The sequence below is a fragment of the Apis mellifera genome, linkage group LG7, assembly GCF_003254395.2.
Source record: "Apis mellifera strain DH4 linkage group LG7, Amel_HAv3.1, whole genome shotgun sequence".
NCBI classification, from domain to species: Eukaryota; Metazoa; Arthropoda; class Insecta; order Hymenoptera; family Apidae; genus Apis; species Apis mellifera.
This window is the reverse complement of record NC_037644.1, coordinates 7995593-8011764: the sequence shown is the minus strand read 5'-3', so window position 1 is coordinate 8011764 and position 16172 is coordinate 7995593. Positions and strand designations below refer to the sequence as shown.

Below are 16172 nucleotides of genomic sequence, written 5' to 3'. Positions count from 1 at the left end.
TCGGGAGATTTATTTTCCCTTTCTTTTTCTAGGGAATTTTATGAAATCAAAGGCGCATGATCTTACGTTGAAAATTTCCCTATTGTCATTAATACATATATCAATTAGTTATTAAAATCCATTTAGCCTAGTTTTACGCCTGTTAATTATTATTATTATTATTATTATTATTATTATTATTATTATTATTATTATTATTATTATTATTATTATTATTATTATTATTATTATTATTATTATGGTTATCGTTAATAATCATTATTGATTTATTACTATTATGATATTATTCTTATTACTATTATTCCTATTATTATGATTATTGTTACTCGTTATTATCACGATCGAATTAAAAAAAAAAAATAAATAAATAAAAATAATATGCTCTATACTCAGTATCTGTGTCGAAAACACCTATACATATACATATTAATGATTATTGCTATACTATATGACTAAACTCCGCTACAGTAAGAAACACCAACACTATTACTCCCCCCTTGTCCCATCGATTGAAAAAATAAATGACGTCGTTCGATAGATCCATAGTAAGATTCACGAATTATTCGAAATTATTGTTATAAAAACATGGTTAAAAACATCCATACTTATCGAAATTTCGCCTAATGTGAACGACGTCGATCCCATGAATTTTGTACGTATATTGCCTCTCTAATTTCATTTTTTCAACAAGCAACAAAAAAAATAAAATAAAATAAAATAAAATAAATAAATAAATAAATAAATAAAAGAAAACCGATACGAATTTTTTAGAAAATTTGAAAGATAGAGAGAAAGAGCGGGAGAGAGTGAGAATGAGAGAAAGAGAGAGAGAGAGAGAATAAAGGAAAGAGAAATAATAGTCGATTCTTGCATTGTGCATAATGAACGTGTGTGTATGCGTTCATGTGTGAGACAATGAGAAAGATTGATGAAACGCATTGTATTCATCCCTTGATACATACCTATTTATTTGTACATTATTTTACCGAATAAACGTGCATCTTTTGCATCCTTAAATTTAGAATTAAAATATTTTATTTATCCTTGATGTATCAATCGATTTTTTTTTATAAAAATTAAAAAATAAATATGATTTAAAAAATTATATTTAGGTATTTATTTATACATAGATATAAATCAAAAGCTTTTTGAATATATTATAAAAAATTTTATTAAAAAAGCTTTTTGAATATATTATAAAAAATGTAAAAAAATATTTTGTAAAATTAATAAAAATAATTTTCGAGAGGGGTAAAAAGATACGCATTTGGCGGGAAAAAGATATTTACAGATAACATATAATGTTTTGTAAGAAGAGATACATTCACAGATAATTTCTTTTTTGATAATAATGATAATAAATCTAAAACGATATTTAATGCAGTTCAAGTGACACGTATAGATCAAATCTTATTAAAAAAGAAAATAATTATTAACTCACAGATTAATCTATTATAAATATATCAATTAATTTTTAGTAATTGATAAATATAAAAAAATTATCGTGTTCGATATAATAATGTGATAATCCAAAATCAAATTAAGAAAGATTGAAAATTATATTATCAAAAAATATCAATCATTTCATATATATATATATATATAAATAATTTATTATAAAATGATTAAGATATCATCAATAGATTAATTTGGCTAAGACAAAGACAATTATCTATATTAAAACATATAATAATATATGTAATAATAAATTTGAACATTATTTATAGATAATTTATTTATTAATAGATAGTTTTAATTTATTTATTAATAGATAATCTTATCTAGATAGTATTAGATTATATTTAACCTCTCCAAATTTTATTTTTAATATATCTATTACTGCATTTTATCTTTTAATTTTTTATATATTTGATAGTATCTAATTTTCAGAAAACAAATTTAATCTTTGTTTTATATTTATTTAATCTTTCGTTAAAAAAGGAAAAAGAAATTGAATATTCGAATTTGATGTTTAATTATTATTTAATTATTACAGTATTATTTAATTAAATATAGAAATTCAATTTGATATATCTATTTCATCTGTTTCTATTTTTTTGAGTTTTAAATTTATTTCATAAAAATAATCTTGAATACTTTGCGTTTTCATACATAAATAAATTCAAAATAAAAAGAGTAAGAATGGAAATCGATTAAAAATTTCTCCCACCAATTAAGTTTTACGACAATTCACTATAAATACGAGAAAAGAAATATCAAGCTTTCTCGTGGAATTTATTTAATAATGATAAGATTAATTTATTTATCTTATTATTTTTGGAATTAGCTTTAATTGCGTATGTGATAATTTTATTTTTTTATTTTCTAATTAATCTTACTATCACTTATCAATTCTCTAAATTATCAAAAAAATAAAAATAAATTATATCTAATGTATTTAATCCATTGAAAAAAAAATCTCGATTTTATCTTATTAAATTATTTTTATTATTTTATTTTATTACTATTATTATAAATATCATGCAATATAATATTATGAAGAAAAGTAGAGATTAAAGTGCATTTAGTCTTATAAGTAATAATTTTTCTTCATGAAATAACAGAAACACAGGACAAAGAATAGTGGCACAATGCGTAGAAAAGTGATCGTTCTTGGATTTTTACTATTCCAAATTTTGTATCAGGTAAAGTTAAGATTTTATTTGTACAATATGTATTTAAAAAAAGTAGCATAATTATTATATAATATATATATATAGGATATAAATTAATTATTACATCTTTAATTTGGAATAAATTAGACATATATAATTTTTATTTTAATATAAAGACTGCTTTATTAAATATTAAAGAAACATAAAATTATTCAAATATTTGTTCTTTATTTTTCTTTGTGAAAATGATTTTTCTTCATTTATCAAATAATTTAATTTTTTTAATTAAATTTTCACATAATAATGGCTTTATTTTATTTTATTTATAGCGATTTAACATTGTCTTTTAATATAATATAATTGTTTGACAATTGTTTTTGAATTATTAATAATAATATACTTACAACAAATCGGTATTTTATATATATGTATAAAAGAAATAAATAAAAGCAATATAATAAAAGAAAAATTTTATAAACACTTAATTTCATGAGAAGATCATACAATTTTTTAATTCTTTTAGGTTTTTTTTTATGAAATTTTATAAAAAACAAAGTTTAAATTAAATATATAAAATGAATTGTGTTTGTATGAAAAAAGTTTATTTAATGTTAATGCGTTTCATAATAAATGTTTTAATTTTTTAAAATTATTTTTATATTTTTTTTTATTTAAAGTAGAGAAATATTTCCAAAATTATGTTTTATGTTTGTTTTATATATTTGTTTTGTTTTTTCAATTTGAAAGTATAGCATTTAATTTGAATAATTTTATATTTATTTTAATATTTCCAGAATCACATGTTTTTAAGAATAATCGATCAAAATCATTTTTTTTCTTTCTTTTGATAAATATAAAAATCGTATATTAATCGATTGTCACAAAACAGATATCTGGAGAAAAATTGTCTGATTATTATACTGCAGCTGTGGTAGAATATTCACCCATTTATATTAAAAATGATGTAAAATTGACTTATGAGAAGAATACAGATGAATACATCAATTACATAGAACGAGCAAGTAAACAGGTGAGCTCGATAAATCACTAATTATAATTTTTATAATGTTAATGTAAATAGTATAAATAATTTAAGTCCATTTCTAAGAGTACATTTTAAAGATAATTATTAATTTTCAATTATTTATGCATTCAATATCAAATATTTATGCATTTCTATGAATTATATATACAAAGTGTTAGGTTAGGTTATATTTTTATTCCTTTGGAAAGCTGTTAATTAATATTAATTATTAAAAATTAATATTAATTTATAATAATAAAATAAATAATAATAAATTATTCGATTAACTAAGATGGAACAAAATAACATATAATAAAGATAGATATATAGATCTCATTTCATTTGTTGCGAGTTTAATAAATATAATAGAATGTCCATTACTTAAATTAATAAAGAATACTTTTACCAATTCTATAGTTTTAAATTTAATTAGAAAAAAAATCTAGATAAATAGTCCGGATAATAATTCAGATTTGAATGTATAATGGATAATGGAAATTTTACTATAATTCAATTGATATTTTTCCATTGTGTTTGTTTTATCTCTAAAATCAATTCTCCAAAAATAATATATAATAGTTAATAACTATTTATATAACTATTTATATCTAAAATAAAAAATTATACAGAATGCCGACATCATTGTTTTTCCGGAAGATGGATTGGCATCGTTCAGCATGCCTATTTTTCACGAATACAATGACTGGACAACAGTGGTTCCTTCTTCACAGGAGAATTATATACCTTGTACAGAATCCAGAATCAACGGCATCATCGAAGTAAATATTTCGATTCGACGAATTGTTACACATTTTTACTAATAATTCGATACTCGTCGAATTTTCATCCAATTTTTTTTAACTATTTATTCGTAGGCAGTAAAAAGATTGTCATGCGCTGCGAGAGATAATCGTATATACGTAGTGATAAACGTTGGCGAGAAACGATTCGATGAAAAGGACGGCACATGGCATTATCATAATACCAATATTGTGTTCGATCGAATTGGAAAAATTATTGCCAGGTATATTTTTGCGACCATTGAAAAACAATTCTCTTATTCTTTTCTATATTTTCCTTCTAAACAGATATCGTAAAGTGCACCTTGCTCTGGAAGGAAAATACGAAAGTTCGGTGCCACCTGATCTCGTTACTTTTGACACTGATTTTGGAGTAAGATTCGGTGTCATTACATGTTTCGATATGCTATTTGAGGAACCTGCCTTAAATTTGACGAGAATAGAAGGTATTTCAAATATTGTGTATCCTACTGCCTGGTTATCGGAAGTGCCATTTATAACCGGTATATTTATCATTTTATAATAAATATTATTTTATGATATTATTTTATAAACTCGATATTAATTTTTTTCGTTTGCAATTATATCTTTCAGCTATTCAAATTCATTCTGGATGGGCTTATGGCGAGAATGTAAATGTATTATCAGCTGGATACAATAAACCCGAATTTGGAAGCGTAGGAAGTGGTATTTATTTAGGTATTTATATCTTATTTTTCATTTTTGCCTTAAATATTTATTCTTGATTTTTAATTTTACTTATTAATATTATATTGCTTTTGTAAAACTTATTTCTTTTAAAGATTTTTATTATTAGATTATAAATAAGTCTAAAAATTGATAATAAACTTAATATTTGAAGCAAGAAATAAGAAGAAAACAATTTTTTTGAATTGTTGTAATATATGAAATTTCTTCATAGTGTGATGTAAATTAACCACAGAAATTTACAAAAGCAAACAATATTTATTACAGATTTTAGATTATTTAAATAAAATTTTTTTTTAACAAGAAACAATCTTTTATTAATCAGTGTCTTTTAAAATCAATAAATTATATGTTTTGTCATAGAATAAAATTTTTTTATATATTAACTTCAAATTTGGAAAACTCAAAAGTCAAAGCAATATTATAATCAATGTTATAAGCAATATTATAATATATAATATATATTTATAATCATCTTCTTTTAATTTCTAAAGTTGTTAAATTATCTATATTAATTTTTCAAATTTTTATTAGGTCGCAATGGAATAATCAACGTGACCATGTCTACAAATCCGAAGGAGCGGCTTTTAGTCTCTCGAGTGCCAAAAACGCCTAAAAAAATCGAAACACGAGAGAAATACATTACAAGTCAATTTTACTCGAAAAGAAATCTGCATACATCGGACATCGATTCGATAAAGTTAAAGCACGATCATGTTACATGGTTTAATTCTACTCTGGTTAATAATTCCATGAATGAAACTATCTGTTACGGTAACTTTTGTTGCGACTTTCTGATTCGTACAAACACTATCGATCCGTCCACTTATTATCACGCAGTTGTGTACAATGGTATTCACGTGTTCGAGAAGATATTGGAAGCTGGTGTCCGCCTATGCGCCGTGATCCAATGTTCCAACGAAACGCTTCGTTCTTGCACTTCTGTCTATCCGTCCGATACTACGTTTTCGACTTTGAAGATAACGGCGAGATTCGACGATTACTCGAAGATTGTAGTAACACCGACTGTGATCGATTCTTCTCTTATTCCCTTCCAACATTGGTCGTATGATGAACAGATGCGTGGAGAAGAAACGACTGTTACAATTGCTTTGGAAGAGGAGATGAAAAATGTGATTAATTTTGGCATATATTCCAGGAATTTTCAAAGAGATAAATATTATAAGTAATTTTAAGAATCGATGGAATTCCATAAAATTATTTACTTTTTTGTGAAAATAAAATTTTAATTCTGTGAATATATATGTGCTAAGAAAATAAGATTATTTTTTTCTTTTTTATCATTTTTTTTCTTTTTCTTTTTGTATTGGAATGAATATTTGTATAAATCATTATCAAATTATTTTTTAGAAATGTTTGAAAATAATTATCTTCTCTGATATTTTAAATTTATACTTATACGCACATTACAATTTCTAAATACGTAAATAATATTGAAAACTAATTATTTTTCTATTAAAAAATTCTGCATTTCGAAGTTAAAACATTAGACAATTTTCTCGCATAAATTTTAGTGTAAAATTCTTTTGAATTAATTATGATTATTATAAATATTTCATCGCAAGTTACAATCGACTAATAAACAATTATAATCCGAAGGAATACGAATCTGATTCATTAATTTTGATGGAGACTCAATATATTCATAACAATAGCTAAATATATTAATCGAAAATATTACATCTATAGATAACATTAGATAATATCGATAAATAAACAATAGTCCTTTTTTTATTTTTATATTCTCTCCAACTATATATATCAATTTGTCTTTTTTGTATTATATTTATTTATAAAAGAAAAATCACAGAAAAGAAAGTATTGTGATTTGTTGAAACATTTGATCGTTGATTTATTGAAATTTTCAAATTTCCCCCAAAAATATAATTATTATGGAAAAATGCATGATTTAACTATTTTTACATTTAGTTCATTTAATTTTATATATATATTCATAATAAATACAATGTATACATGTACATAACATCATATTTCTTTAAAGACAAAGAATAATTTCAAAATTTTTCTCGTTTAAATTGTCTGATAGAATACGTGATAGAATCAATCACGTATATACATATTAACTATTATGAATATCATGATTACAGATTAAAAATTTAAATATACGTATTTATAAATTTTATCATTCATCGTGGAATTTCTTTTATATTAATAAATATTATAAACTTAACTATATTGTATATTGTATAAGCTTTTAGAACGAAAAATTATTTATACTTACATATTATATTGATTTTTTTAAATTTAAATTTGAGATATTTTTTAAAATTATAAAATTATTCCTTATAATTAATCAGCCTGAATTTCCACATAATTTATCTACACGTGTATAATATATTGTAAATAAAAATTATTAAATGAATGATTCATAGCTGACAAGAAAAGGAACATTTATGTAGAGATATACGATGTTATATATTTTATATAGATGTGACACTTTCATATTATTTTCATTCCATAATGAATCAACTAATCTTTTTATCAATTGTCGATAATACAGGATATTAATATATTTGCCTGATTTATCTCTACTGTCTTGTTCTATCTTTTCCTTGTTTCATCTAAAAATTTGTTGTTTATAGTAATTCTCAACCGATATTTTTATATATATCTTTTTTTGTAGTGTTAGATTAATTGTACATATACAACTATTTCATGTTTGAAAAATGTAGTTTTGTAGCGAGTTTTACTATCGATCAATGCATATTTCATCGAAAAATGATGGATTTGACACTGCACAACGACCGTACATCTAAAAAGCGAATGTTTGTAACAAAAAACAATTATTAATCATTATTTTTTTGCCAAAGAAGTGATACGATATATAAATGAATCTATTTGATAAATTTTACATTTTATCATCTTTTCTTATTTATTTCTGCTTTTGTCTACATCTTATTTGTGTATATCAATAAGTAATAAATTCTTTATTTTGATATAAATATATGATAGGAAATTATATTGTATTATCACACCGAATAAAAACAGATTGATAATCATCTTAGAATTAAAAAGAAAGCGATAATAAATTTATTAAAGTTATATAATCTGTACAACTTTTATCGGAAAATATACAATAAAGAATATATATTTGCTAATAAATATAAAGACTTCACACAAATACATTTTCGAAACAGTGAAATGCAAAGTAAAAATTGAAGAAAGTGAAATAAATTTAATATTGTTAATTTTCATTCGTGTCAAGAAGGAAAATCACCATGTTTGGAAAATTCAACATATTTGGATACCTGTTAATTCTTCCACAACTTTCGTATCAGGTAAAATTGAGATTTGAATAAAATTAGAAAATATAATCAAGATTGAAAAAAAATAAATTAAAATAATAAACTAAACTTTCTATTTCTATAAACAACTGCTATTTAAAAATATAAGAATTTTATTTAATATCTAAATATTATTTAATATTTATATTCGATTTAATATATTTAAAATATTTATTTTTCATTTAATTAAAAAAATGTTCTATTTTTCATTTCTTATTTCTTAAATTGAATACAATATAATAATATATTATACTAATAATATTAAACTTAAAAATTGCTTGTTTGAAGTGATATTATTATTTGAATTTTTTTTTTGAAAGTAATATTTATATATATAAATTAATTAAGATAAATATATATATTTAAAATATATATATTATTTTTTTATAACTAAAATTTGTTTCTATTTTAAAATTCTATTTTTGAGTATATTATATATAACAATAGAAATACATTATAATTTTAATTACGTATAAAAAATAATTTATATATTTATATATATATTAAATACGTATATATATAATTACGTATTATTCATTTGCTGTAATAATGATATAATACAAAAAAATCACAGCTTTAAAGAAATCTGAATATTTTCAATTCCTATAAAATTCGTATAATTAAAATTCCAAATATTTGAAAATTCAATATTTGAAAACTCTATTTATAATAATATAAAAAAAAGATTTTCTACATAAATAATTAAATTACAAATTTTTTGATTATGTTTGTTGTTGTAATAAATAAATAATATATCTACAACAAGATTTCGATTTTAAACGAAAGTTTTTATATTTTATTTTATAAAAATCATATATTAATTCATATTATTATTCATTTGAACGTAACAGGTACTCTTAGAATCACAATCGTCTGATTATTATACCGCAGCCGTAGTAGAATATTCGAGCATCTATATCAAAAATGATGCCGAATCAACTTTGATAAAAAACGCAGAAGCATTTGTTAATTACATAGAACAAGCGAGCAAACAGGTGAGTTCGATTAATTGCTATTATTATAACTTTTGTAATGAAGTTAATAAAAAAGTAATTATATTTTCATGAAATTATATATCTTGATATATAAATTGATTATATATAAATTAAAACAATATTCAATTAATTAATCACATTTTATATTCTCAGATTAAATAATATTCTCAGATTAAATAATAAATTAAATTAAAGTAAATTTATAAATGTAGAGAGAATCTCGATTAATTAATAATTGTATAATGACAAGAAATGCAAAGAAATTGAAAATTGTGTATCAAAACTCATTCTTGAATGTGCAAAACTGAATATTTAAGAATCTTTTTTGGAAAAAGGTATAACGCAACTATACACATCATTCATCCTATGATAGGAAATCCTCATGATGTGTACATTCATGTCATCTATTATACAATAGAATTCTTATGATGCGTTCATGTCATCCGTATTAAATTTAATAATTAGATTCTATATTTATAATTGTTAAATTTAAGTTAAATCTAAATATTTGGATATATTCATTAAATGAATATCTAAATACTTAAATTCATATTCTTAAATATCTATCTAATGTAGATTCAAATAAAGGTAAAAAGTCGTATTTAAAATAATAATTATTTTCAGAAATAGATAATTATTTATATATAATTAAATTTCATAAAAATCCTAAATGATTGTTTTAGAATGCTGACATTATTGTTTTTCCGGAATACGCGCTGACATCGATCTTCATGCCTCCTAATGCAAATCCATTTATTTGGTCAACAATAGTTCCTTCTTCCCTCGAAGGATATATACCTTGCATAGAATCTAGAATCACCGGCATTCAGGAAGTAAATATTCGCTTATAAATATTTAGTGATTTAATTGTTAGATGAGTGGATAATGTGAATAAATTATAGAATAAGTAAAATAATTTAGGATAAATAAAGTACTTACTCACATGGATTTTAATGAATTTCTATATATTCATTTTAATAAAAATTCAATACTCGTGTCAATTTTTGTATTCAATTTTTATTATATCTTGTAGGCAGTAAAGAGAATTTCATGTGCTGCAAGAGATAATCGTATATATGTAGTGATAAATCTTATCGAAAAGCAATTTAATAAAAAAAATGGCACATGGCATTATCATAACACCAATATCGTGTTCGATCGAACTGGAAAAATTATTGCCAGGTAAATATATATATATATGTATATATATTATATATATATTCGCAATGAGAATGAAAACAATTTTTTTATTCTTTATTCTTATAAACAGGTATCGCAAAACAAATCTTTATTTGGAAGGAAATTTGGAAAGTCCGGTGCCATCGGATCTCGTTACTTTTGACACTGATTTTGGAGTAAAATTCGGTGTCATTATATGTTTTGATATGCTATTCAAGGAACCTGCGTTAAATTTAACAAGAATAGAAGGTGTTTCAAATATCGTATATTCCACTGCCTGGTTATCATCAGTGCCATTTTTAATTGGTACATTTACTTTTCCATCATATTTTCATTAAATTTGGTCAATTATCATTTTTTGTTTAATCATAAAAATAATCATTTTTTTTTAGCTGCCCAATATCAATACGGATGGGCCTATGCTGAAAACGTGAATCTACTAGCTGCTGGATATAATAAACCAGAATTCTCGTTCCTGGGAAGCGGTATTTACTCAGGTATAATATATAATATATATATACAAATTATTCAAATATTCATAAAACATTTAGATATCGAGACTAAAACAAACATAAAAATTAATGTACAAAAATATCTGTTGAAAATTATTAATAATTTTATTATTATAAGCAGATTATGAATATTATGTATTTATGCAAAATTTAAATATATAAAAACCTATAAAATGCACATAATATGGAAAAAAACATAAAATATTAAAAAATCCAAAAATATAGTATGCATTATGATATTTGATTAATAAAACAAATCTCTATTTAAAATAATCCATTTTTTATATTTATAAAAATTTGATTTTGCATAAAAATCTGCAGTCTAATTATAAGCAACATTGATCGTTATTTATTTTAATTTTTATTTTTTGAAGGTCGTAATGGAATACTGAACACAACCATGTCTAGCAATCCCAAAAATCGGCTCTTAATTTCTCGACTTCCAAAAACGCCCAGAAAAACCAAATCAATATCAAAATGGTTGAAGATAGAAAAGAAAATGAAAACAATGGAAAGAAAAACTATACATGAGGAAACGTTTGATCTTCATAACAAACCAGTAACAGAAGATATTGATTCTATATTAATATCACATGATAATATTACATGGTTCAATTCTGTTCTGCTCAATGATTCGATGACCAGAAATATTTGTTATAATGATTTTTGTTGCGACTTTGTGATTCGAACAAAGATTGTTGATCCATCAACTTACTATCGTGCAGTGGTTTACAAGGGTATACGACAATTCGACGTCGTGGTAGACGCTAATGTTCGTCATTGCGCTGTAATCCAATGTTCCAATGAATCATTAGCGTCCTGCTATTCCATTAATACATCAGAAACTACATTCTCTACTTTGAGTGTGACAGCAAGATTCGATGATTATCAAGATATTCAAGTATTGCCCAGTTCACTTAATTCTTCTCTTCTTCCTTTCGAACAATGGTCCTTCGATGAACAGACATTTGGAAAACAAACGAAAGTAATCATTACTTTGAACAAGCCAACAAGAAATATTCTTACTTTTGGTCTATATGCTAGAATTTTTTCTGAAGATATAAAACACTAAATTAAATTATAATTATAATATGAAATCAATGTAAGCAATTTTTCAATGAAAATCACATGTAATTTTATGATGTTGCCATGATAAAAAATATATTTTCACAAAGCAATAAGATAAAAAAGTTCCTTTATAAAATATTGTAATAGTATTGTAAAATATCTGAATGAAATAAAAATTATACTTATATATATAATAGTTGAAAGCTTTTTAGAAGATTTTTAATCAAATGTTAATAAACAATTTTATAATGAAATTTTATTTAAAAAAAAAAATAAATTAATGCATATATTGTATATACTTATATATACAATAGTTCATGAAAGATTTTTAATCAAATATTAATAAACAATTTTATAATGAAATTTTATTTAAAAAAAAAAAAATCAATGCTCAAAGTTTTTTTATATTTTTAAAATATAACTTTTTAATTAAAGCAGATAAAGCAAAATTCTAAATTATAAAATTCAAAATTGAATTGTAAAAATTGTATTCAAAACATGAAAAATATAAATTAAAGATTGATTTTAAAAAAGACTTGGTATCGATTTATTCTACATATATATTTTCATTAAAATCAAAATTTTCAGATTAGATAAACTTATTTATATTATTTATATTATTATATTATATTGAAAAATAATATTCAAATACTTTCATGCATCATTATTTTTAAAAATTATTATATATGGAAATTTTTATAAAAGAGAACGCATGGTATTAATTTCTTTTTTATTGTCTTTTTTTTTAACATAGTGCACAATAAATAACGTTATATATAACGCTATATATAATAACATTATATATATTATACAGTTATATACATTATATTATTATATATATTATAATCAATCTGTCGCAGAGTAATCAATTTTTAAAAAGACAGATTAATTATATCATAAACAGTGTTGCATATAAATAAATACATTCACAGTAAAAGGACAGCGATAATTGAATAATATTAATGAATTTACATTAAACATCTTTCTTATCGATGTTGTATCGATAGATTAAATATTTAATTTGATAATTTAAAATATATATGAATAATAGTGAAGAATTTCATGAAATATATAGTAGGATTAATAATCAATAGACGATAAATATATCGACGTAGATACGTCGACGTAGGCATGTCATCGAGAGAAGTCATTATAAGTTGAATACGTGTGGGCATATAATAACATTTGGTACTCCTTGTAATACTTCTCATTAATTTCTTAATACGCATCACAGATATGTCGTTGTTTATGGAAAACAAAAACAGGATAACATTACAAACTTACTCGTTCCAATTAACATTAAAGTAAGTAAATCGAAATATAACTTTAAAATCTCAATCAATTAAATTTATTTGTATTACAAAAGAAAATTCAAAGAATTAAGAATCATAATGACATAAGTCAATCAATAGAAAATGGAATTTTGTTATAATTTTACATTTTAAATTACTTATATACAAGTTATTTTAACATTACGAATTAAAGCCGTTCCAATATTAAATAGAATGTGAAAAGAAAGCTATTTTTTTCTTAAATATTTATTTGTATATATATTATATTTCTCAAAATAATTTCAACATGACTTACATCATTATAATTCTCAACTCTTCATTCATCAAATTTATTCTTATTATAAAAAAAAAATCATAAATATATGCAAATTAAAAACAAAATATACTTATTATCAAATAAAAAGATAAATTTCAATTCTATAATTTCTAACGTTTCTAAATTATGTATTTGTATATATTTTAGGCTGTTTACAGAACATTGAAATCGATTCAAAATATTTCGATATGTCAAGTAGCAAAATTTGTTTATACGGATATCAATATTTTTTTTATTCGCAATTACCAGTGGAGATCATAATCGAATAAATGGCAAGATAACCTCGATTTCATGCTCTGTCGCTTAATTCCCAAGAATTTAATGTTATGAATATAATTTTTTACATTCGACATTCAACAATGTCAATGAAGATGTATTGTACAATAACATATGTATAACATTGCTAGCTACGATTATACATGGATATATTATAAACACGATATAAGGAGAATTGATAATCACAAAAATATAATTAACATGTTATGTAGAACTTCCAGGCTGAACTATGATCATAACACCAACAATTTTCATTAACAATTATAATGAACTTTTATGCAAAGTTGTACAATAAATATTAAACTGACAATTGTGCGTAATTATGATATATTTTACAAATGTCCATCTTTTTTTTTATTTTCAAATAAATATTAATATTCTGAATTTGTCGTTTTTAATAAAAAAAAATATTATAAAAAAAATTAGATAAATAGATATTTTTTAATTTTTTATGGCCCTTTTATCTTTTTGTCACAATAATAAAATATTAACTATGATATTCATAAATAAATTAAAAAAAAACAAATAGCATGATTAACATTTTTATTGACAAAATCTACTATTATAGACATAATTTACTTAAAAATTTGATACACTTAGCACGTGCTAGTTTTTTTTTTCATAAAAATTCATTTAACTTTTCGAAATATTAAAAGTTTATTAGCAAGAGCCTAAAATAAACTTTCGTTAAAAATTTTAACAAATATAAGGCGTGATTGTTAGAGAAATATTTATCATTGAACACATTCATAGAATATACAATTTATGGAACACTGTTACAAATTTTATAAGCAATTTAAAATTAAAAATGTTTTTAATATTTTTCTACGTGTATTCATTTCATTATTTTAAATAAACGAAAACATTATAAATTATAATATATATGTTCTATCTATATACATAAATCAAACGTTTAATACATATAAAATAAAAAATTTTACAATATTACTAAAACCTAATTGTTTTTAAAAAATAAGTAAAATATGTGTTTATAGTAAACCTTTAACAATCGTCATTATAATAATGTATAATAATATTATAGCATTTAATTATATTTAGACATTTGATAGCTGTTTGATCAGCTATTGTTTTTTTACTTTTATCTCGTAACGAGTCGTTATATCTTTTGATCAACAAATTTCTATTGAAATACAAAAACACACACACTTTAAAAATATACATATATGTGTATATATATAACACGTAATTCTTAAGAATAAAGCCCAAAACCGCTAAGTAATAACGTTAGCTACATTTAATTCTTTTATTTAAACTCCTTACAAAGGAATTTATAATTCTGCATTCTTTTTTGTTTTGTATAGAAGAAATAGCAACTGATTGTTTGATGACCAACATTTTTAATATGTTTATATGGTTGCAAAATTTCAACAAGTTATAATATTGAGACAGGATTAAGAAATTTATTACAATAAATTAATCTTCAAATTTATTATTTGGCACTAGAGAACAAAAAATCAAAATTGTATTATCTCATTAATGTATTTATATTTCTTTTTTTTTTTAAATTTTTAATCCAGTCTCAGATGAACTTTAAATATTAAGGTTGTCTTTATACGTTCATGGTGTATATAATATATATAACATATAAAAACCTCAATGTTATAATTATATAAATGTTGATCGAACGAAAGCACATGCTATTACTTAACTATGTGGAATGTACTACTAAGTCTCTAATTAACTACTAATACATAGAATCTTAACATTATCGATAAGATATTTTATACGTCCTTAAAACACAGTTAAAAGAATTTGCAGTTTTATAGAATCAATAAAACTGCGAGCACCATAGCTCTACAATAAATCGTTTGTAGATCTGTTGTAGAACTTTAGCGCTTCATGTAAAAAATATGTGTTAAAGATTCGCGTGTTTCAAACATAAAAATCTCTTGGTCGATGAATGTTAATCTTCTTCATATGTGATATAATTATAATTGCAGCCTGAAATAAAACTTTCAGAAAATACACGGACAATAGATATGTAGCCAAGTATGGTCATTAAGAATGTAAATACATTATGTACTTTGGTAATTATATTTT

At 22.3% G+C, this 16172-nt stretch overlaps 2 protein-coding genes and 1 long non-coding RNA gene across 3 annotated transcripts; all 3 read left to right on the top strand.

Moving 5' to 3' along the window:
• The first annotated feature begins 2278 nt into the window (after window positions 1–2278).
• LOC724312 (vanin-like protein 1) lies at window positions 2279–6396 on the top strand. Its single transcript, XM_001120116.5, has 8 exons — window positions 2279–2297; window positions 2565–2645; window positions 3505–3645; window positions 4269–4418; window positions 4515–4663; window positions 4728–4942; window positions 5034–5138; window positions 5682–6396. The coding sequence occupies exons 2-8, from the start codon at window positions 2592–2594 to the stop codon at window positions 6335–6337; spliced, it is 1470 nt and encodes a 489-aa protein (XP_001120116.2). The 5' UTR covers window positions 2279–2297; window positions 2565–2591; the 3' UTR covers window positions 6338–6396.
• A 1844-nt stretch (window positions 6397–8240) lies between these two features.
• On the top strand, window positions 8241–12416 carry LOC100578995 (vanin-like protein 1). Its single transcript, XM_016913279.2, has 7 exons — window positions 8241–8467; window positions 9325–9468; window positions 10152–10301; window positions 10502–10650; window positions 10739–10953; window positions 11040–11144; window positions 11534–12416. The coding sequence occupies exons 1-7, from the start codon at window positions 8408–8410 to the stop codon at window positions 12229–12231; spliced, it is 1521 nt and encodes a 506-aa protein (XP_016768768.2). The 5' UTR covers window positions 8241–8407; the 3' UTR covers window positions 12232–12416.
• Window positions 12417–13103: 687 nt separating this feature from the next.
• On the top strand, window positions 13104–14421 carry LOC107964751. Its single transcript, XR_001703732.2, has 2 exons — window positions 13104–13531; window positions 13983–14421. It is a non-coding gene; the product is annotated as an uncharacterized LOC107964751 (long non-coding RNA).
• The last annotated feature ends 1751 nt before the right edge of the window (window positions 14422–16172 follow it).

What these genes read in the sequence shown, in the direction of transcription:
- LOC724312 (XM_001120116.5), top strand. Translation starts at nt 2,592, where the DNA reads ATGCGTAGAAAAGTGATCGTTCTTGGATTTTTACTATTCCAAATTTTG. An exon ending in TAGAACGAGCAAGTAAACAG is followed by an intron (nt 3,646 to 4,268) that starts GTGAGCTCGATA and finishes AAAATTATACAG; the next exon opens with AATGCCGACATCATTGTTTT. An exon ending in ATTGGAAAAATTATTGCCAG is followed by an intron (nt 4,664 to 4,727) that starts GTATATTTTTGC and finishes CCTTCTAAACAG; the next exon opens with ATATCGTAAAGTGCACCTTG.
- LOC100578995 (XM_016913279.2), top strand. Translation starts at nt 8,408, where the DNA reads ATGTTTGGAAAATTCAACATATTTGGATACCTGTTAATTCTTCCACAA. An exon ending in TTCCACAACTTTCGTATCAG is followed by an intron (nt 8,468 to 9,324) that starts GTAAAATTGAGA and finishes TGAACGTAACAG; the next exon opens with GTACTCTTAGAATCACAATC. An exon ending in TAGAACAAGCGAGCAAACAG is followed by an intron (nt 9,469 to 10,151) that starts GTGAGTTCGATT and finishes TGATTGTTTTAG; the next exon opens with AATGCTGACATTATTGTTTT.